The 21,340-nt window shown below is 43.9% G+C and overlaps 2 protein-coding genes across 5 annotated transcripts; both read right to left on the bottom strand.

Moving 5' to 3' along the window:
• Positions 1 to 1,718: 1,718 nt before the first annotated feature.
• znf598 (zinc finger protein 598) lies at positions 1,719 to 11,922 on the bottom strand. Of its 4 annotated transcripts, none has more exons than XM_019358104.2 (13): positions 11,791 to 11,922; positions 10,407 to 10,580; positions 8,979 to 9,091; positions 8,293 to 8,422; positions 7,407 to 7,618; positions 7,072 to 7,289; positions 6,883 to 6,976; positions 6,307 to 6,503; positions 6,124 to 6,202; positions 5,115 to 6,001; positions 4,064 to 4,229; positions 3,818 to 3,965; positions 1,719 to 2,906 (listed from the first exon to the last, which is right to left on the bottom strand). In XM_019358104.2, the coding sequence occupies exons 2-13, from the start codon at positions 10,578 to 10,580 to the stop codon at positions 2,532 to 2,534; spliced, it is 2,793 nt and encodes a 930-aa protein (XP_019213649.1). In that variant the 5' UTR covers positions 11,791 to 11,922; the 3' UTR covers positions 1,719 to 2,531. The 4 variants fall into 4 exon arrangements, with proteins under 4 accessions (XP_019213649.1, XP_019213647.1, XP_005459478.1 ...); XM_019358102.1 differs by lacking the exon at positions 11,791 to 11,922 and adding an exon at positions 10,787 to 10,861; XM_005459421.4 differs by lacking the exon at positions 11,791 to 11,922 and adding an exon at positions 10,681 to 10,810.
• Positions 11,742 to 15,152, bottom strand: slc25a17 (solute carrier family 25 member 17). Its single transcript, XM_003454936.5, has 9 exons — positions 14,939 to 15,152; positions 14,467 to 14,527; positions 14,315 to 14,381; positions 14,012 to 14,163; positions 13,698 to 13,814; positions 13,435 to 13,583; positions 13,035 to 13,130; positions 12,801 to 12,889; positions 11,742 to 12,074 (listed from the first exon to the last, which is right to left on the bottom strand). Exons 1-9 carry the CDS (start codon positions 14,990 to 14,992, stop codon positions 11,921 to 11,923), a joined length of 939 nt encoding a protein of 312 aa, XP_003454984.1. The 5' UTR covers positions 14,993 to 15,152; the 3' UTR covers positions 11,742 to 11,920.
• Between the last annotated feature and the right edge of the window lie 6,188 nt (positions 15,153 to 21,340).

Below are 21,340 nucleotides of genomic sequence, written 5' to 3' on the forward strand. Positions count from 1 at the left end.
CTGGCTGTTTGTGTCCCTGGGTTTCGTGGGTGAGGACCTGTGACTTTATTTTATTTTACATATACACACCATTTCCCTGGGCTTTCCAAAGCTTTAGAGAGTGGAAGCTGTGCCAACCCCAAGAAAGCTCTAATTGTGCACCAGATAACTTTAGAGGGAAATCATTCACAGGTGGATACAACCTGTTTTATTATTGCTTTTCTGATAAAGATAGCCATTTTCAGTATAGTTAGACTTGCACTGCACTTGCTTTTTATGTGATCTTGGTGTCAAATCAAACACGAACACGTTTTCTTTTGTTTGTGCTTAAATGTGCCAACATGTGTGTCGGGTGTAGTAGTACATATATTAGATCACCTTACGCTCCTCACTAGTTGCCCAACTCTTACTCATGGCCCACAAAGATCTTACAGTGGTTCAGAGCGTGCTGTCTACTATTCAGATGGTCAGCGCTTCATTCCCCAGCTCTATCATCCATATACTGAAGCGTCCTTGGGCAAAATACAGAAAGCTAAATGTTGGAGCCACGATAGCACTACGATTCATAAAACTAAGGGTTAAAAGGTAATTCGTGAGCCTGCACAGCACTGTGCAGTGTGTCAGCAGACCACTGGAGCAACTTGTAACATGTATAACTGTATAACTGTTGAAGCTGAGAAGCTTAAGTTCTACATTTGACCTACTTATAGTCAAAACCATGTAAATCAACAGTAAAGCCTTTGAAAGTTATCAATGGTCTGCAGTAAACCAGCAGTTTCGTAGGTGGAAACAATGGCCAAATGGACTAGTGCCTAATGACATTTTTCAAATTAATAACTTCAGAGAGACAAACATGCACATTTTGGCATCTGTATCCACTTTTAAAATATTTTTTCTCTCCTTTTTATATTGAAGCAGGTAACTGAAACAGACCTTTAGCCCCAAACAGCTAAAGACAATTGGAGCTTCCCCAGTTGGCCCAAATCAGTTATCAGGGTCTGCCATCAGTTTCTTCTACATAATAATTCTTTAACTTGTGGAAAAATGTGGACTGGTTCTCTGAAAACACAAAGGTAGAACTGGCTTTACAGTAACACTGGAACCAGATTGGTGGAAATGTGTTCACAGCATCTTTGAACAACCAAACCCCCCCAAAAGTCTGTTAAGACCCTAAAATGTTAAGACAGCCAAACTGGTCACTGTAAAAAATTTTATATCACAAATGATATATCAGAGCTATGTGCACACATAGCTCTGATATATCATAAAGCCAGTTCTACCTTTGTGTCTTCAGAGAACCAGGCTAGACAATATTTAAGGTACAAAAATATCTGAAAAATGGTTAAAAAAACCCAAACTGCCATCAAGTCAAATATGGAGAACTTTGCAGTGTCAACAGAAACTGTTTTTGGCAGCAGGTCGAAAATAGAGCAGTCTACTCTGTGAAAACTAGTCTGCCACTTTAATACACACATTCAGTCACAGACGCACTGCTGACAACAGTACAAGCATGACAAAGAGATGAGTAGATAATCCATCACCTGTAAATTTGTGTCAGTGCTTGATTTTACTTGAGTACGCAGACCGAGTGTGGGTGGAAACAACGGTGCCTTCAGCTGAATTTGTTCATCATAACCAAATGTGTAGTCAGAAGTGGAGATCTCAATTGTTACCATCTTGTTTGTCCCATTTTTAAAAAGACAATTTGAACAAAACTGTTGAGAAATATACAACAAGACTCATTGTTCAGTTCTTTAATTTCCTTTTGAAACCTTGTGCAACATCATGGCCACATTGTACCAGTCCATAAACAAAATTATGAAATCTACTGGTGAGTTGTGCAAACGGAATAAAAGAGAATGGGGATTATTGAAAGGAAAACAAAAAACATTCAACTGATGAATCTATAATTTGTTCTAATTTCTGAAGCAGCTCACTTTCTGACACACCGTCCTGAATGAGGAGTTCATTCACTGACACTGTCGACAGGCCTGCATAGAGCAATTAACAATTAAAAGCAATTAGACAGCTATAAATATAAAGCTAAATATTCAAACTGAACATCTTATTTAACCAAGCAGCACAGCTGGAGACTCATGCAGACTTTATCAACTTGCCCGAGCAAGGTAAAAAAGAAAGAAAGTAAAGAAAATCAATATAATTTCAGCATTAGGGAGCGTTGCATTCTTCAAGTAAAGCCCTGGCTCGTCTCTCCGCTTTCATTAAATAAATTTAGAGTTCTGATTAGACGTTGCCGGTGCCAGTGCCAGCTGGGGACGTCCTCAAACGATGAGAGTTGAAAGAAGATTTAAGATATGGCGACCCTGTGCATCTTGAACTGTAAACCAATCACATAAACCTATCAATATTACTCCCCATCAAAGTGGAAACACCATGAACCATCTTCTTTTGCTACACTAGGTCTCCGACTCCTCCCAGAGGAAATGAGCTGCTGCTTTCCCACACCGGCTGCTGCGTGGCTGTGTCAGAACCACAGAACTGAATTCGCCTCGCAATGGCAAACGGACCAGAGGAAGGCTGAGAAAGGGGGGCTAGCTGATGATGCGGCTAATCGACTGCAAGGAGGGGAACTCCTCGCTCTCCGTGATGTGCAGGGTCTTGTGGGAGTTGAAGTCTTTGGGGGCCAGCACCTGTCTGCAAGTGGGGCACACCCGGCAGTCCAGCTCAGCTGCCATGTTAACCGCTGTAGCAGGCATCTGCCAGGCGTTCTTCTTGTTTTTATTTTTCTTTCCTCCTCCAGCCCCAGACTGCTTCTCCAATGCCTTACAGTCTCCGTGCGCAGTCAGGAGCTCCTGCTGCTTGCCTGTGTCTGGTAAGAGCACAAGCAGCTCATTGAAGATGCGGTTAAAGCCATCGCCAAGCAGGTCCTTACAGCTACGGTGGTACTGGGCTGCTGATATCACACCCTGGAAAGACAGAGAGGACAGATGACCAAAGTGAACAAACAGGAAGTGCCAAATGTGAGGAGCAGGTTCTTTCAGTGGGCTATACATTTTTCACTTGACACACGCAAGCATTATTATTATATATTATTAATAATAATTAATATAATGCAGAAATCAGCTGCAGTTTTGTTTTACTGATCGACTACACAGTCCTACAACCAGGGGAGTGGCACTTTACATCCACATCTGTCCAAACTAGAGCAAAATACAGAGGTGAAGGCTTTAATGGAATCCAATCAAAGGTATTTAAATTTATTATGTTTGGCCAATAAAGCTGATTCAGAGAGAAAATAAAGTTGCAGCCATAAAAATCAGGCAGTACATGCACATACGTATTCACATTTTTAGCTGGCAGCACAGAAGAACTTTTTTTTTTTATAAATGTGGAAAATCATGACATCATTATAATGAATTTCCTGATCTACGCTATGATAATCACGTAGTCAAAATATGATATTGTTACAGGCCTGTGTTGGAGCACACTACCCTCGTGACTCTGAGTAACGGTGCTGAATAATCGTGTTTATGCGCAACATTACGATGATGTACGTTAACCTTTGACCTTCATCATCACTTTATCCTCATTTGAGGATGATAAAGCAATGACAGTTATTATTTATTATGTCATAATTGATATATAAGGCCAAATACAACTAAATTCTAACTTACTCATTCAAGTCAAAGTGAACTGGAATTAAAACATTTAAAAAATAAAATAAAAGTCTGTCCCTGAGACACGGATTTGACAACACTCGGAGGGATGTACAAACTGTAACCACTTCAGGGGCATTTAAAGGGGACGGGGAACAAAAAACAAACTCCAGACAAAATATCCATGCCAACAGAGTACTTAGCTCTTATGTAGTGAGTACCTGTCTGAACTGGGCAGAGTAGTTTTTGAACTGGTTGAATTCTGATTCGTCATCGTTGAGGTACTTCCTAATGGACTGGATCAGCTCCAGGTTCCTCTCGCGGAAGTCCTCTGGCACCAGGTAACCATTGCTCGGCACTTTGGGAGGCCTGGGAACAGACAAAAAACACTAAGTACCAACAAGGCCAACCAAAAACCTTTGTGTCAAGCAGTGATCATGTACTGTAGAAAAACGAGATAGGCTCACAGGTTGACTACTGGGGGTGTAGACTCCACCACATTGCTGTTGAGGGGGATCCCTGTGAACCCTGGGGGAGGTTTAGGGGCTGACATACCCAGGCCAGGTGGAGGCAGGGGCATGGTGGAGGATGGGGCTGGAGCTGAGGCCTTCATTGGGAAAGAGGTCTTAAAGCCTGAAAAACAAAGAGTGTGAACTTTGAATGATGCAGTACCAACTCTGAAAAACAGTTCTCAGGGTTTTAACTATAAAACCAACACTGCTGTGTTTAAACAAAACGCTTATTTGTGAGGCATTTATTCTGTTTTACAATAGTATAAAATCGTTACATCATAATTTTCGGTTTTCATGAAATTAAAGTCAAATCAAAGCTCAGAGCTCAAAGCTCAGGCTTTAAATATCCACCTAACAACATTTTGAAGAGCATGTTCACAGCCGGGTATAAAATTAAAGTTTTAACCAGTTTCCCTCTTTACAACAACTGTGTGGTGGGTGACTTTTTTTGTTGTTGTTGTTGTTGTTTTTTTTAAATTTAGGGATGTGGCTGCTTTGTTTTTTACCCAGATGTTACTACAAACAAACAAAAACAAAACAAAACATTAGATTAGCGAACCGTTCACTAAATGAGGAGTCAAAATCTATGGGACTCTTCTTTTATATGAAGTCTATGGAAAACCTTAGCTGTCTACCTTTTTACCACTGCTTGACAGACCACTCTCATATCAAGCAAATATCATATTGCCTATTAATGAACAATTACTGGTTTCCAATCAACCACACAATCAAAGAATAGAAATGACTTTCCATAATTCTTATTGACTCTGTTTATTGTAAGAGCTAAGTTGGAGAGTTTCCAAATGATTTCCAGGAAGTCTTCCTCCCCCCTGCTTCTTTTTTGATGGCAGCTATCAGTCATTAAAGCAGCTGTACATTCAGTTTTAAATGTTTAGTAGTTTCAGGTCTTGTAAGAAAGACCTGTATGGTGTATATATTGGATGGAAAGAAGCAACAGTACGTGTAAATTGACAATAAATGAATACTGTGGATTGTTATTCCGCACCTGGTGGTGGATTTTTGGTCATGAGGGCAGGGAACTCCTCCTCTTGTTCATCGGCAGGCTCCGTATTGGGATGATTTGTTACCGGAGCGTTATCTTTGCTAGTGGGTGGTGATTGCTCAGCGTAGCCGTTAGCCAGCCCACTTGTAAGTGCCGCTGTCACAGGACCGGAAAGCGGTTTGTTCCACGTTTTCTCAGGAACGTTTTCCTTTTGTGCCGTAGTTTCCACTGAGACTGGATTTACAGTTGTTCCCAGGTCTGATGTTGTAGTTGCAGATGTAGGGGGAGCAGTTGGGTTCTTCTGTTTTTTCTTCTTGTTGGCTTTTGGGGTCGGGAGATCGGTGTTGGGGGTCGGATTTGAAGCGCTCGAGGTCACAGCTGGGTTTGAGGATTTGCTGCTGCTTGCTTTAACGGTTAGCAGAGAGGAGATATCCAACATGGTGGGCACTGAGCGGAACTCCTGCTGCGTCATTCCTCCGCTTTCATCGTCGGAATGAATGGGAGAGTAATTTGACAACGCTTTCCCGTTCTCACCCACTTTCTTTTTCCTCCGTGAAGACGACGAGGATGAGGAGGACAGGAGCTGAGGGCCAGAGGATACAGAAGAGAGGGGTGGGGGAGGTCTGGAGGAGGGAGGAGGATGAGTGTTGGGCTTAGCTGCAGATGTGTGGTTGGACCAAGCAGAGGTGGTACCAGCTGCAGGTTTGGGGGCCCGGACTCTGGAGACAAGAGCAGGGAAATCCTCTTCTTGAAAAGAGGACGTCTTCTTAGGCTGCGCAGAGTAAGCTGGGGTCATGGGGGTTGTGAGCGTGGCAGTCGACAGGCTGGGGAAGTCGTCCTCCTTTAAAGCTACGTGGGATGGTGCAGTCACTGCAGGAGCTGACTTTACACTGCAGGGACAAACAAAAAACAGCACATATGACAGGTTTGTGTCACACTACGCTCACACACACACACACACACACACACACTGAATGATGAGAGCTTAATGTTGTACTCTGATGAAGCTTACACAGGTGCAGCAGCTGTGGCTCCCAAAGCTGGGAAGTCATCTTCTACATCTCGCGGGTTCTGGCTCTTCATTGTTTTTACTGTTAAAGAGGCAGAAATAAATACACTAAAACTAGCAGACAAACACGCCTGACACCTAGCAACACCATAACCATTATGTATGTTTTTTCAGTTTACTTTTTACCTGGAAGTTTGCTCGCTTGTTTGGAATGTCCGGTCGGGTGTCTGAGCTCTTCCGGTTCTGGTCTCTCGGCCCTCTCTGCCCTCTCCTCTCTGCAGTGTTTGGGAGCACTCCTCTCCTGCACTGCTGCTCTCTCTTCTTGTCTTCGCATTGCAATGGATGCCCTCAAAGCAGCTTCCACCTGCCTGTCTTCCTCATTTCTGTGCAGACAAGCAGACAAAACAGTCAAAAGCAAGAAACTACTCCCACTCTAACAGCTGCTAAAGTTTTTTAAAGTAATATACACATACACAAGCGTGCAAACACAGTAACAGCACAATGTGAGACACCCAGGTGCAACAATGCTGTGCATCCATTCTTTAAATGTTTTCCATGTCTGTCTCTCAGTACAAGTGGATGCTCTGCAGTCCAGTTCTCATGCATATAACTGCACCCATCCATCTTTTTATATCCAGGAAAATTTCCATGTCACAGACAAAGACGAATGTACCCTTTAACAACAGCCATCTCTTCCAATTCTGACACCTCCACCCCTAATGCTCCCTTCCAGTTAACTCAGAGCTGGTCATTTATACTCACCTCGAGTACCTCCAGCTTTTCTGTCCCCCGTGAGGCCTTCCCCTTCCTCCTCGGTTGTGACGCACCTCCTCGTAGTCCTCGCCTGTCACCATGCCTGTAAGAAACGCACATGTTCTGATCATCTCAAATGCCAAACAGAAATCCCGGTGGTATGGCAATACAAAAACACGATCGTCTCGACCGACCGACCTTCATTTCGCCTCTGCTGTCTTGGAGCGTAGTTAAACTGCAGGTCGATGTGGCGGTTCTGTCGAGCCTCTGCTCGATTCTTGCTGTGTGCTGCAGCCTTGTGAGCCTTGTAGTCAATCTCGGAGCGAAACGCGTGAGTGAACTGTTCTGTGGCGCAGCGACCTTCCTCGCACAGATAGTGACTCTCTCTGAAGTGCTCACTCAGATACTGATAATCACTGTTGGTAGCAGGGTTAAAAACAAAAGTCTGGTTTAATATTCATCAACATTAGGTAACAAAAACAAAAACAAACAAAACACTAAACAGAGGATTTGGGTGAAAGGGTCGCACACACCTGTAGTACTCCTGAGAGCCGTCTGCATCACAGAAGTGGCAGAAGTAGTGATCCCTACGCAGGTGTTTCAGCAGCTCGTCATTATCAAGGTAACGGTCATCGCAGAACTTGCAGAGCGGGTGGCCTCTGTGACTGGTGTCATCCGGGTCTCCATGCGCTCTGTGACGCGCCAGCTCCTTACGATTATACCACTTCCGTTCATGGGAAAAGATCTGCAGGGAAAGAATAACTTTTAAAGTAAATGATTATTCAGGAGATTAGCAAACAAAGCGCTTTATCAGGATACTGACATTTGTCTTCTTTTTATCTGACTTACTTCAACCAGCCCTTATTTGCCTGAAAATGTAAGTCTGTCCCACTCACCATTTTTATATTCAATAGCAGGTTTAAAAAAAAAAAAAAATCTTTCCACCAACAAATCAAATGCATAAAAAATGATTGCAAAATTTACAAATCTGAATTAATAGTACAAGCAAAACCTTTTAAGTTAATGACCTGATGCACAGCACTTTCAGTTATCGACAGACAACTTAAACAACGCTATGGTTTCTCATTCGGTGTGAAAAGCAATACATCAAATAACAACCTTTAAAAGGGGGCTGAATTTAATATAATTTAACAACTGTATTGTGTAAGTGCTTTTGTTAACATTTAGTAGCAGATACTGCTGTCAAGGACAATGACTGGATGCCCTCAAGCTGAACTAAAGAGTAACTAAGCCTCATAAACGTTCATATTCATATTAGTGTTCAGATATGAAAAAAAGCAAAAAGAACTGTTTGTGCTACAAAGTCTCCATGTACATTTGTGCTACTACTGTAGTCATGTGATACTGAGAACCCAATCAAACACTGCTTTATTTGCTCTTTGGGGATGATGATGATACCTTTAGATGCTTTGTGCAGAGCTTGCAGCAGAAAAGCTCGTGCTGCTTCCTCATGTGCTGCTCGAGCTCCTCAAACCTGGAGAAAACCTTGGGCTCTGAGCAGCGGAGACACTCGGGCAGCAGCAGATGCCTGACAGACACACACCGAGGAAAAGTTCAGTCGGAGTCAAGTAAAAATCAAAAGGGGCATTAAAGCCAGTTGCATACAGCAGGTAAAACCCAAAACTCAAGCCAAGTTTTTGTTTAGTTAAATGACAGATCAGATTGAGGATACTTCCTGCTAAAGCAAGTCATTTACACATTTGCAAATAAAAGCGCTCACTTTAGCCATCACACAAACTTAGACTCGCTTTAAAAGCAATCAAAACAAGAACACAGCATGGAGTGTTCAAGAAGATAACACTAAAGGCTTTACCAGCCGACTTTTAGTTATACCGGTTTATGTACCTGATTGTATACATTCACAATATGACCACATGCTGAGACAGCAAGAGCTCCATCTCTAACCACATGTAGCATTAGTTAATACCAGCATAGCTCTCTGTATACATTTCCATTGTATTTTTCAAGCAAATGTTCAGCTATGTTAACTGTTATTCTGTTACTGCTATTTCTGGGTTTTGTAGTATAAATGAACTGAAATGCCAAAGAACAACACAAGCACAAAGAACAGAGACATCTAGTACCTGTAGTGGGCATAGATCTTCTCATCCACAAAATAGATGTCATACTTTTTCTCACAGTGGAACTGCTGATAGGGCAGAGACTGAAAGGCCTGCAGTTTTTTCACAAACACCACCTGAAAACAACATGACAGTCAGATTAGTAAGAACCTGTGGTAACTGGAGGAAGATGATTCTTTTAGAAATAGAAAGCATACCAGTGATGTCTCACAAACACCTACTGTAATATCACATGAAATGACGCAAGAGCAAAACCGTGTCAGTACAGAGGATGTATACGTGGTACGCTTCTAATCTAGGCAATTCAACACAGTTTGACATTACAACATTCAGCTGTTGGGAAACTAAAGTTTACATCCACTCATCATGGGCACGAATGTCATGTTAATTTAGTGCTGAAAGGCTGAAATGCTCTCTGTAATCCTGGCTGGATATTTGACTACTCTTCTTGTCAAAATTGTTAGACTTCATTCAAATTGGTCAGTCTCAGAGTTGTTTTCTAAGCACAGTCAACAAATGTTCAGTGGGGCTGAAGCAGGGACTTTGGGAAGGCCATTCCAGAAGCTTATTGTTAACCTGCTTTATCTATTCTAAATCCAGTTTTAATGTGTGTTTGGGATAATTGTCCTACTGGAACTGTGTCCATATTTAACCCAATCTTGTTTTATCAAAGTCATTAAAGATGTGTACTATACAATCATTTTACCCTGGAGAAAGAACGAAGTCATTTAAAGCTCCAAATGACCATGACATTCATTTCCATAATGAGTGGATGTAAACTTCTGATCACAGCTTATTTGGCTTTTAAGGGAGTGTTATGAGGCCGTCCACCTGTTTTGACTCATTCCGTCATCTGTAATCAAGATTCGGAATTTATTCAGGGCTGACAGTAGGCAGACATCACAATGACCTCTAAAACTATATCAATTAAACATTTATCACAACCCAGTAATAACAGGTAGCATACCGGCGCCGCTAAAGCTCACGCTAGATTGAGAGGTGACAGCTAACGTGTTCGACTAAATGTATTACAGAGTTCACTGTCACCCTGGCTAAATGAGGTATAGCCATGAACGTCGGATAGACAAGCACTCTGTCATCAGCTCAATTATAAAAGCCGGCTTCTAAACCAACTCTTTCTGACCAGTGTCAGTCTAACAGATAAGCTAACTTATGCACTTGCTAATATTCGCTAGTTAGTTTAGCTAAGCTAATGACAGCGAGGAAAAAAGTGGTCTCCACAGTGGGTACGCACAATGATTTATCACCTCTTTTTCCCCCTAGTGACTATTTTAATTGATTCTGAACGCAGTTAGGATGCCAACACACAACTTGTGCCTATTTTTATAGAGTAAAAACTATGAGAACGCTACGGCCTAGCTAGCGCCACAAGGCTCCATCCCCGGGTTAAAGTAGCAGAAGAACGCGCACCTTGTCGAGCTCCTCCCGGCAGACGGCGCAGTACTTCTGATCGCACAGCACCCTCATCTTGGTGGAGCAGCGGTAACAAACGGGATGGTCGCATTTTCCCAAGGCGAAGATCTCGACCTCTTGGCAGCACAGAACACAATTCTTCTCCGCGTCTTTTGTCGTTGTTGAGTCCATCTTAGTGAGAAGGCACAAGTCAAGCTTAATAGTTATTTGGGAGCGCCACAGAGCTGAAGTGCTTACGTAATTATGAAAGTCTACTGCCGCGTCACGTAACTGTTAGACCAGCGATTAACACACCACAGGGATGGACCGAGCGCACGCTGCAGCGGTGCTTTTACCCATCACACCTTGTGGGATCTGTGCGAGCCCCACGTGCGTACCTTGGTGGGAACCGGTAAATGTGCTGATGCTGATAGGAGGTGCTGTACTTTGGAAAACATTAATTAAAGCTGCGGCTAAAAACAGGAGACTGAAGCTACAATTCACGCGGGCCCAACTTGGAATATTTTATATAATTATTATTATTATTTTTTTTAATCGTTGTCTGGTCTCGATTATTGTGATGCTGGTAGTGTATATTTTCTTGCCACACTTTGGGTCCATTGATACCTACTGCTTCCAGTTCACCTATGCATCAACTTCAATATCCTCCTTCCCACTTCCACAGCCCTTCATAACCTTGCTCCTTCTTATTTGTCTGATATTCAGCGTCTCTTGTCTGTTCCACCTGTTCACCTGACTACCATGGGACTCAGAACCTTTAGTTGCCCTGCCCAAATACTTTGCAATGCACTTCCACCTGATACAGTTTCATTTAAGGCCTTCAATGTCAGTAAAATGCCCTCATCTTAAAAGCTATACCTGCCACCAGGTCATAATAAAGCTGCTGCTTAAAATATTTGTTTGCTGAGGGTCATTACAAACCCAGGCTGTCATCTGAATCAAACACGTCCATGTTAAAAGTAATGGTGTTAATAAAGCTTTGCTTTTTAACATGAGTTCTTGTGCTTATGTTTTGTAATCGCCTCTTAAAATCCTTGTATCAACACACTGATATTTTTTATTCTGCTGCTGGTAAACAGGAAGTTATTCTTACAGACAGGTGCACCAAGGATTTTCTATTTGTGTGTATTTAACTAAAGAGATGAGTCAGTGCCGTAACCCAGATCTTGGTGCTCCCTTGTGTCTATGAACGACTTGGAGAAAGAGCCCAGAGAGACAGAAGAACTTTTCTGATTTGGCTGTTTCCCAAAAACACCCAAAACTTTGCACTTCTCAGCTTCCACATTATCAAACATTACCTCTTTACCTATAAAATTCCCTATAAAAGGACTCTTTAGTTTGTAATGTTTTATTGGATGGCTTACGCAAGTTACAGTTTCACCTTTTTAAAAAAAGTGACTGGTGTCCAGGCAGTTGAAGCCCCCGTCACTCATACGGTCTTGTCAGCAGTGATTTCCACCGCTCATCGGTCCTTTATTGTGGTCAAGTGTGCAGTTAAGTGTCTTTGTAAGCTAGCGCCTCTTGTAGTGGTTGTTGCTCAGTCCCATCACTCTGAAGGTGGAGCTTGCGATCTTCTCGTAGAGAAGGAACATGAGAGCAGCAGTCAGCACCGTCTGCAGCAGCTTCGCTTCAAGGCCTTTAAAAAGACCCAACATACCATACTTCCTACAGAAGAAAACCAGCATGAAAACGTTAAAGAGCAAGAAGTGAAAGAGCAAAATTATTAATATTCAGGAACGCAGATGATACATCACGAGGGCCCAGAGATGAATGCCCATACTCCATATAAAGCACCTTTCAACTACTCCCTAATTCACAAGGTTCAATCAAGTAATTAAACCAGGGATCATTTGCTTGTTATGCTGGATATAATTAATCTAATTGTTAAAATATAAATGCAGAGATTATCCGGTGTGTTTTCCTGATGAGTTCTCTAGAGTCTGACTGTACAGTTAGTTGTACATAATTATTGCAGATGTGTATGGTAATGCATTTGCAATGGTTTCTGTTGTAAAAAAAACCCAACAACACAAAAAGCAACAAACAGAGCAGCTTCTGCATGCATACAGATTTTTTAAAATACCAAATGGAGCTATTTCTTTCATCTTGTTCTTCATAGTAATTCTAACCCACGTTGACTAAGCGTGCTCTGTTTAAATGCGGTCACCCAAAATCAAGCAGATTCTAATGTGGATGTAACAAAACCATATTTGGGGTTCCCATCCACCCATTTTCCTCTCCTTTTCCAATTAAATCACCACTTTTTCATAGAACGACAGCCAGACACAGGCAAAACATACAAGAACACGCTAGTCAGATGGTGGCTTCAAACCCAGGACCTTCTAACCCATACGTCATGGTGGCAATTTCAGGGTGAGGTAACACACTTACCTCACCCTGTTGACCAGCAGACACTTGATAGTTCTGAGACTGGACAGCAGCTTTGACTTCTCTGTTGATGTGTTGTTGTACTGTCCGAACTGTGGTGATTGAACAAAAAAGAAAAAAGAAAAACATATCTCTGAGATTAATGTTTTCTTTGTTACAGGTTCATACGTTCACAAATCTAGATACTAAAAGAGTATATGCGTCACTTTAAAAGTGAACAAAACAATGCAGGCATACCCTAAGAATGGACTGTATGGTCTGCAGTGGGTATGTCACAGTGGTGGCGATAGCTTTGGCGATGGCCCCGATCACAAAGACCTCCAGTGATGACAGCTTTTGACAGAAAGAAGAACCTGAATCTTTTGTGTATCATCAGAGGAACAAACGTATCCTAAAGGTGAAAGTTTTGAGTTCAGATGACCTCACTAATAGGTGAAGTGTAAAAGTTTTACTCTCTCTACCCATCATGTTTTCCTTAGCTAATAAACATACCCACAAATGCTGTGGTAGTGTCCGAAAAAGTCTCAAAACATGTGGTGTTCAAAAGACCAGGGAACACATGCAAAGCCACTGAACAAATCATGTGAACAGAATTACCAACCAGACAATGTCTGCATACTTCCCTTTTCTTACTCACCTCCCTGGGAATGCCTCTCCTCAGCTGCCTCTTCAGGCCCTCATAAATCATGAATTGGATAGCGGGGTTGAGCACCAGCAGTAGGGACGGGAAGGTCCCGTTCCAAAGCGCTGCAACGCCCTCGTCACGGATGATCTGCACAAATGCATCTGCAAAATCAAAACAATTTGGAAGCAAACGCACGAGAGAGAGAACTAGTAGTATGCACATGTGTAGAAGGTTTGTACAAATACTCATTAGAGGTCAAATGTAAGGTCATTTACCCAGAATCCCAGAGTAGTTGGTGGGACGGATGTCTTCATTGTGAAACTTAGAGCCCTGGAGCTTCAGTCTGGTATTGACGACCCACAAAGGGGTGGTGACAAGTACATTTACAACCCCTGGAGAGACAAAAAGGCAGATGAAATCAAATCTTTACTGCCGGTTTTAGCATTTAGAAATGTAAATAATGTAAATTGGTTTTATACACTGTGCAGAACAGGCTACTAAATAGGAGTTCACGCTAGTCATTCTCAGGACAAAGGTATGAGGGACTCATCTGAAATTAGATGGCAGTTCTTGCCAATGACCACCTCACCTGCTGCGATGCCTATGATCAAGTCAGTGCTTGGTGCTGACTGTTTTCCTTTCAGCCAGCTAGCCTTGAGGCAGTGGAAGCAGTAGAAGTAGACAAAGTTCGAACAGCATAGGCTGCAGATGACAGGGAACCAACCTCTATAGGGTGCCAGTCTGAAGAAGGGGCAGAAGTAAACACAGGGACACACCTTAGCAGCCTTCTACTGCATGAAAGACTGTATTTTGATGCTTGAGGGGATGCGTGCAAATTTATTAAAATAGTTTTGGCTTGAAACACATTGGGATTTTCACTATCTATACTCACAATCCTTCCTCCTTCACAATTTCTGCCAGAATGGCTGGAGTTGATTTGGCTTTCCTGTTTTCATCCACTGAACACAAACAGATGGGGATTTTCTTTCATTTAAAAAAAAAAAAAAACTTTTGGAAATGAGACTGTGATTTCTGCTCTCTTACCCTGGAGCCGCAGTCTGGCAGTATCAAGAGGGAAGAACACTGTCATTGCAGTCACACTTCCCTAAAGGGGCAACAGTAAGAAATCCATGGCATGCCATTTTTTTCACATATGGAACAAACCCTCGAATGAATCCCATATAAAAATCGAGCAAGTTACAGGAACATACATGCAAACGGCTTAAAATGCACACTAGGATCAAAAATAAGACGTTTGATTGTTATTCAGTATTCAATTCGGCGTGTTTAATAAGTTACAAGTACATTAACATTTCGCCGAATAAAGAGGTTATTGTAAACATTTACAGCTACATTATCTACTATTTAATGTTTTTGGTAAAGTTGGGACTGGAAATTGTCATTTTGAACTGAGCTCTGTTTGGATATCTTTAAAGCATATAAGTAGTGACAATACAGCAACTCCCATTTGTGACTTTAAATTAAGCAGCGCATACTGAAACTAGGATCAACTTACCACTGCTCCTGAGACAGCATGAACCAAACTCTCATACGAGAAAACCTCGTTCATTGTCACCGCCAAATTGAGCCTGTTACATTCAATAATATTCAATATTGCCTCGACAGCCTAATAATTATTATTACAGCCTCCCCTTCTCTTGCTAGCTGTTCTTGTTTGCCTCTCTCTAGTAAACAGCTCGCTTCCTCGTTTCAGACTCGCGCGATGGCTTTAGGGAAATGTAGTTCTCTTCGCCCTACACGTTCCTGTTTGAACTTCAGGATTTTCTTACAGAGATTGGATAAAACAGTGCTTTGTAGGATCTGCTGTAACTTTCCACTTTACTGTGCTATAGATACAACATGTGGGTTTGGCTACAGAGCTTTATGCATCAGTTTCTCATACAGTCACTGACCACTTTATTAAGTGCTAGTACAGAGCTAGACACCCTAGACCAGAGGTTCCCAAAGTGTGGGGCCCGCCCCCTAGGGGGGGCGCAGAGCCATTGCAGGGGGGCGCGGTATGAAAAGAAAAAAAAAAAGAGCGCTTGGACACTGTGGACAGGTTTTGACGGGGCTCCCACACAAACAAAGCAGGAGATGAAGCATCGCCAAATATGTTTCCAAACCAACTTCCTTCCAAGCCAAAGACAGGAAAATATGGTGAAGCATATCTTCCCTTTGGCTTCACCTGCACAAGTGCCAAGGTAGGTCTCCCCTGCAAAATTAGTTTCCCTGCGTCGGGAGCACGCGCTGTGCTCTCCAAATCACGGACAAACAGTATCTCACATTCTTGATTTTTAGTTCACAAACACTTCTTGTAATAACTAACTACTCCTGACATTTTGGACATGTCATGTCCAAAGCACGCGCTGTGCTCTCCAAATCACGGACAAACAGTATCCCACATTCTTGATTTTTAGTTCACAAACACTTCTTGTAATAACTAACTAAATGTCAGGAGCACTACAAATACCCGTGTAGTTGACGTAGCGTAAAAGAGTTAGTAGTATATTTTATTACTACCTGTAATTTATTGCCGTTTACTTGTATTTGCTTAATTGTTTACTAAATGTTTGAGGTGTGAAATAAACCGCAATGGAGTTTGTAAACAAAATATGGGTGTGTGTGTTTGGAGGATGTGTTTGTGCGCGGGGGGGGGTTAGGTGGTGGGGGGGCGCGAACATTTTTCTTGTAAAAAAAGGGGGGCCTGGCAAAAAAAGTTTAGGAACCACTGCCCTAAACCAGGGGTCGGCAACCTGCGGCTCTTTAGTCCTTATATTGCGGCTCTGCATGGTTTGGAAAAATAAATTATAAGTATTTAACTGAAGTGTTTTTTATTTGTGTTAGTTCTTTTTTTTTAAACTTGTAGTTCTAAATTGGAAGATTATTGCGATCTTGAATAATAAAAATAAAGTTATATTTTATTATTTTCGTTGTTCAAAATAAGCGTCACACTCTTTGAAGCCGGTACCCGCCGAAACGACGTGCATTTACCGAGACTTTCAGCCCCAGGTAGGCCTAGTATGGAGAACTGTAAGAAAAGAAAAATATCTGAAGAAAATACAACATTTAACGATGCCTGGGCAGAGTCATTTGTATTTACTTCTGACGAGAGTGGCCTACAGTATGTCTAATTTGTGGCGTGTCGATCTTCGGATCCACATGTGTATGTGAGCATCTATTCCCCACCATGAACTATGTTAAAAACAAACACCGCACACGCCTCACAGACGACAGCTTACAGTCCTGCGTAAAGATGAAAGTGACTTCGTACAGCACACGCTGTGCGCAGAGGTTCAGGAGCAGAAGTCCGATTGTAAACACATCACGGCAGAACCGACGATGTTTACATGAACATGCTCTTCAGCATCTCTTTATTGACCACTTTTCACACACACAGCCGGCTGTAGCTTTCCAGCGCACAGCCCGACACATACAAACAACAGCAGAGAGAGCAAGCCGGTGAGGCGTGATTGCGGATGCCACTCAGGTACGTCGTACCTCTTCTGCAGCGTCTCTGCGGGCCACGCCCCGCGAAGCACATTAACCCGGTAAAATAAATATTATGCAGATATGTTGAAAATATTTATTTTTAATTTTTTAGGAGCATAGTGCTTTTTTCCAATTATTTTTTTTTAAATTCTGGTCAAGGCTCCGCTCCGGGAAGCCCAGAAGGCGATATAAGGATGACGGCTCACTGTTTTTCTTTTGCTACATGGATAATTTAAGTTCAGCTTTTTAATTCATTTAAAAGACACCTTCAACTGGTTGACTTTATTTTTAGTTATTATTTTTTAAGGGTTGACAATGTGTTCATTACATAAATAAAATTTAATTTTCTCCGTAGCACTTCATGGATTTCATAAGCAACACAGTAGGTTCAAGGTTCTTTATTTGTCACATGCATAGTTATACAAGTATAACACACAGTGAAATGTATCCTGACACGCTCCTCGACATGTGCAAAAAAGGGGGGCGGGGGGTAGAGGAATAACATTATAAATATAGATATATATATATATATAGTATATACATTGGGTGAATGTAGCAGCAAGCAGGTGAATTCTGTACATTAATATGAATAGACATCTGACTATTTTACAGAATGGACAATATAAACATATTTAAAGTTAAAGGAATTGAGTGTCTGGAGGAGAGTCTCAGTCAATTATAGATGATGTGAGAGGGCGGGTGTGTGTGTGCGTTGGGGGGGGGGGTTGGTTTAGGGCCCGGATGGCTTGAGGATAGAAGCTCCTCTTGAGTCTCTCTGTCCTTGCCCGGATGATGCGGAACCTTCTACCACATTGTAGAAGTTGGAACAGTTTGTTGCCAGGATGGGACGGGTCCTTCAGTATCTGCGTTGCTCTCGTTGCATCTCCTGGTGTAGATGTCCTCAAGCGGGGGGGGAGCAATCCTGCAGCAGCGTTCTGCTGTACGGATCACTCTCTGGAGAGCTTTTTGGTCCTTCACACAGCTGTTCCCAAACCACGATGTCATGTTCTGTGTGAGGATGCTCTCCACAGCGCCTGTATAGAAGATCCTGAGGATCTTTGGAGAGACCCTGAACTTCCTCAGTTGTTGTAGGTGATACAGGCGCTGCCTAGCCTTTTTGGTCTGGACCTGAATGTGGGCAGCCCATGTCAGATCTGAGGAGATGTGGACACCAAGATACTTAAAGGACTGCACCCTCTCCACTGGAGCTCCATTAATGATAATGGGCTTGTAGTCTCTGTGCTGACTCCTTCTGAAGTTCACCACCAGCTCCTTGGTCTTGCCGATGTTCAGCTGGAGGTGGTTGTCCTGGCACCATGAAGCCAGATTCTTCACTTCGTCCATGTAGGCCGCCTCATCGTTGTTGGAGATGGCACCCATGAACTCATCCCCGACCCGGAGTGGGCACTCCACCCTTTTCCGGCTGAGAACCATGGCCTCAGATTTGGAGGTGCTGATCCTCATTCCCGCTGCTTCACACTCAGCTGCGAACCGTTCCAGTGCGAGCTGAAGGCCTTCACCTGATGAAGCCAACAGAACCACATCATCCGCAAAAAGCAGAGATGAGATTCTGAGGCCACCGAAGCGAAAGCCCTCCGCCACTTGGCTGCGCCTAGAAATCCTGTCCATAAAAATTATGAACAGAATCGGTGATAAAGGGCAGCCCTGGCGGAGCCCATCACCCACTGGGAACGAGTCCGACTTATTGCCGGCAATGCGAACCAAACTCTTGCAACGGTTGTATAGGGATCGAATGGCCCGTAGCAATGGGCCAGACACCCCATACTCCCGCAACACCTCCCACAGGACACCCCGAGGGACACGGTCGAATGCCTTCTCCAAGTCCACAAAACACATGTAGACTGGTTGGGCAAACTCCCATGCACCCTCAAGTATCCTTGAGAGGATAAAGAGCTGGTCCAGTGTTCCGCGACCAGGACGAAAACCGCATTGTTCCTCCTGTATCCGAGGTTCGACTAGCGGACGAACTCTCCTTTCCAGCACCCTGGCATAGACTTTCCCAGGGAGGCTGAGGAGTGTGATCCCCCTGTAGTTGGAACACACCCTCCGGTCTCCCTTCTTAAAGATGGGGACCACCACCGGTCTGCCAATCCAGGGGTACTGCCCCTGATCTCCACGCAACATTGTAGAGGCGTGTCAACCAGGACAGCCCTACAACGTCCAGAGCCTTCAGGAACTCGGGGCGGACCTCATCAACACCAGGGGCTCTGCCACCAAGGAGTTGTTTAACTGCCTCAGTGACCTCGCCCCGGAAATTGGCGGGTCATTCCCCTCATCCCCAGACTCTGCTTCCTCCTCGGAAGACGTGTCAGTGGGATTAAGGAGGTCCTCGAAGTATTCCTTCCACCGCCTGACAATTTTCTCAGTCGAAGTCAGCAGCGCTCCGCCAGCACTATACACAGTGCAGGTAGAGCACTGCTTTCCCCTCCTGAAACGCCTGACGGTTTGCCAGAATCTCTTCGAGGCAGTCCGAAAGTCTTTTTCCATGGCCTCTCCGAACTCCTCCCACACCCGAGTTTTTGCTTCAGCCACTGCCCGAGCTGCATTCCGCTTGGCCTGTTGATACCTGTCGGCTGCCTCCGGAGTCCCACAGGCTAACCAAGTCCGATAGGACTCCTTCTTCAGCCTGGTGGCTCCCTTCACCTCTGGTGTCCACCATTTGGTTCGGGGATTACCACCACGGCAGGCACCAACCACCTTGCGGCCGCAGCTCAATGCAGCAGCTTCGGCGATGGAGACGCTGAACATGGTCCATTCGGACTCAATGTCCCCAGTCTCCCTCGGAATGCTGTTGAAGCTCTGCCGGAGGTGTGCATTGAAGATCTCGCGGACTGGGGCCTCTGCTAGACGTTCCCAGCACACCCTCACTACGCGCTTAGGTGCACCGGGTCTGTCCAGCGTCCTCCCCCGCCACCTGATCCAACTCACCACCAGGTGGTGATCAGTTGACAGCTCAGCCCCTTTCTTTACCCGAGTGTCCAGAACATATGGTCGCAGGTCTGGTGATACGATTACAAAATCGATCATCGACCTGCGGCCTAGAGCGTCCTGGTGCCACGTGCACTTATGGACACTCTTATGTTCGAACAAGGTGTTCGTTATGGCCAAACTGTGATTTGCACAGAAGTCCAATAACAAAACACCGCTCGGATTCAGATCAGGGAGGCCGTTCCTCCCAATCACGCCCCTCCAGGTCTCGCTGTTGTTACCCACGTGAGCATTGAAGTCTCCCAGCAGGACAACAGAGTCTCCAGATGGGGCACCTTCCAGCACCCCCCCAGGGACTCTAAGAAGGCTGGGTACTCTGAACTGCCACTCGGCGCATAAGCGCAGATGACAGTCAGGACCCGTTCCCCGACCCTAAGGCGCAGGGAACAAACCCTCTCATCCACCGGGAAAAACCCCAACGTACTGGCAGCAAGCCGAGGGGATATTAGAATACCCACCCCAGCCCGCCGCCTCTCACCAGGGGCAACTCCAGACTGAGACAGAGTCCAGCCCCTCTCCAGGAGACTGGTTCCAGAACCCAAGCCATGCGTAGAGGTGAGCCCAACTATATCTAGCCAGTACTTCTCAACCTCATGCACTAACTCAGGCTCCTTCCCCTGCGGCTTAATTTGACCCAACACGGGAAACCTCACCCGGCCCAGACACGGAAAGGATTGACAGATTGATAGCTCCTCCATATTAAAATGTAATCTGTAAAAATGTCCACTGAACTGGAACATATGTTACCTTAAAAGCCCCACGCCCCCGGTACCGGGGGCAAAAGGGAGGAGATCACGTTTAATCGGTTATAACGCCGGTTGAGAAATATAACTCCAGACATGTGTGGTATCCACAGAAACCTCAGAATCTCAGCTAAAATGTCATATAAACCATTTCTACAACCACCAAACACACCGAAAACAAGCCGCGATTAAACGAGCAGTTACGTAAATGCGCAGAAGTCCGCTAAACACGCAAACGAGAACCAGACAGTCTTCAGACTTCATGTAACCGGTTATAAATAGGCTGGCTAGCTTCCAGGGCTATTACTGCGTAAACACACAAAGTTTGACCACGATCGGACCAAAATTCACCGAATTAGCCGCAAAAGAAGAAAAAAATTAGGCGAGAATAAAATCCACTTCCTTTTTCTGTGTTCCAGTCTCAGTAACTTTGACACAGTAATATCTGCTTTAATATTTACACCTCTGATTAAATGTCCCAAGTGTTAGCTTCATTTTGATACCAAGATTGTAAGGACGGAGTTTGTAATTGCAGGGAAATAATCAATTTAATTTAGGCATTGCATTTTCGAGCAGGAAGCTCAGAAACCCCCTTGGGGCTGAAGAGGTTAATGCCATTAAAGATTCCCTGTATTTAACCTTAAAAAGTATGTTAGATTATGTACTGATAGAAA

This window comes from Oreochromis niloticus, linkage group LG4 (assembly GCF_001858045.2).
Source record: "Oreochromis niloticus isolate F11D_XX linkage group LG4, O_niloticus_UMD_NMBU, whole genome shotgun sequence".
In the NCBI taxonomy this organism is placed as follows: domain Eukaryota; kingdom Metazoa; phylum Chordata; class Actinopteri; order Cichliformes; family Cichlidae; genus Oreochromis; species Oreochromis niloticus.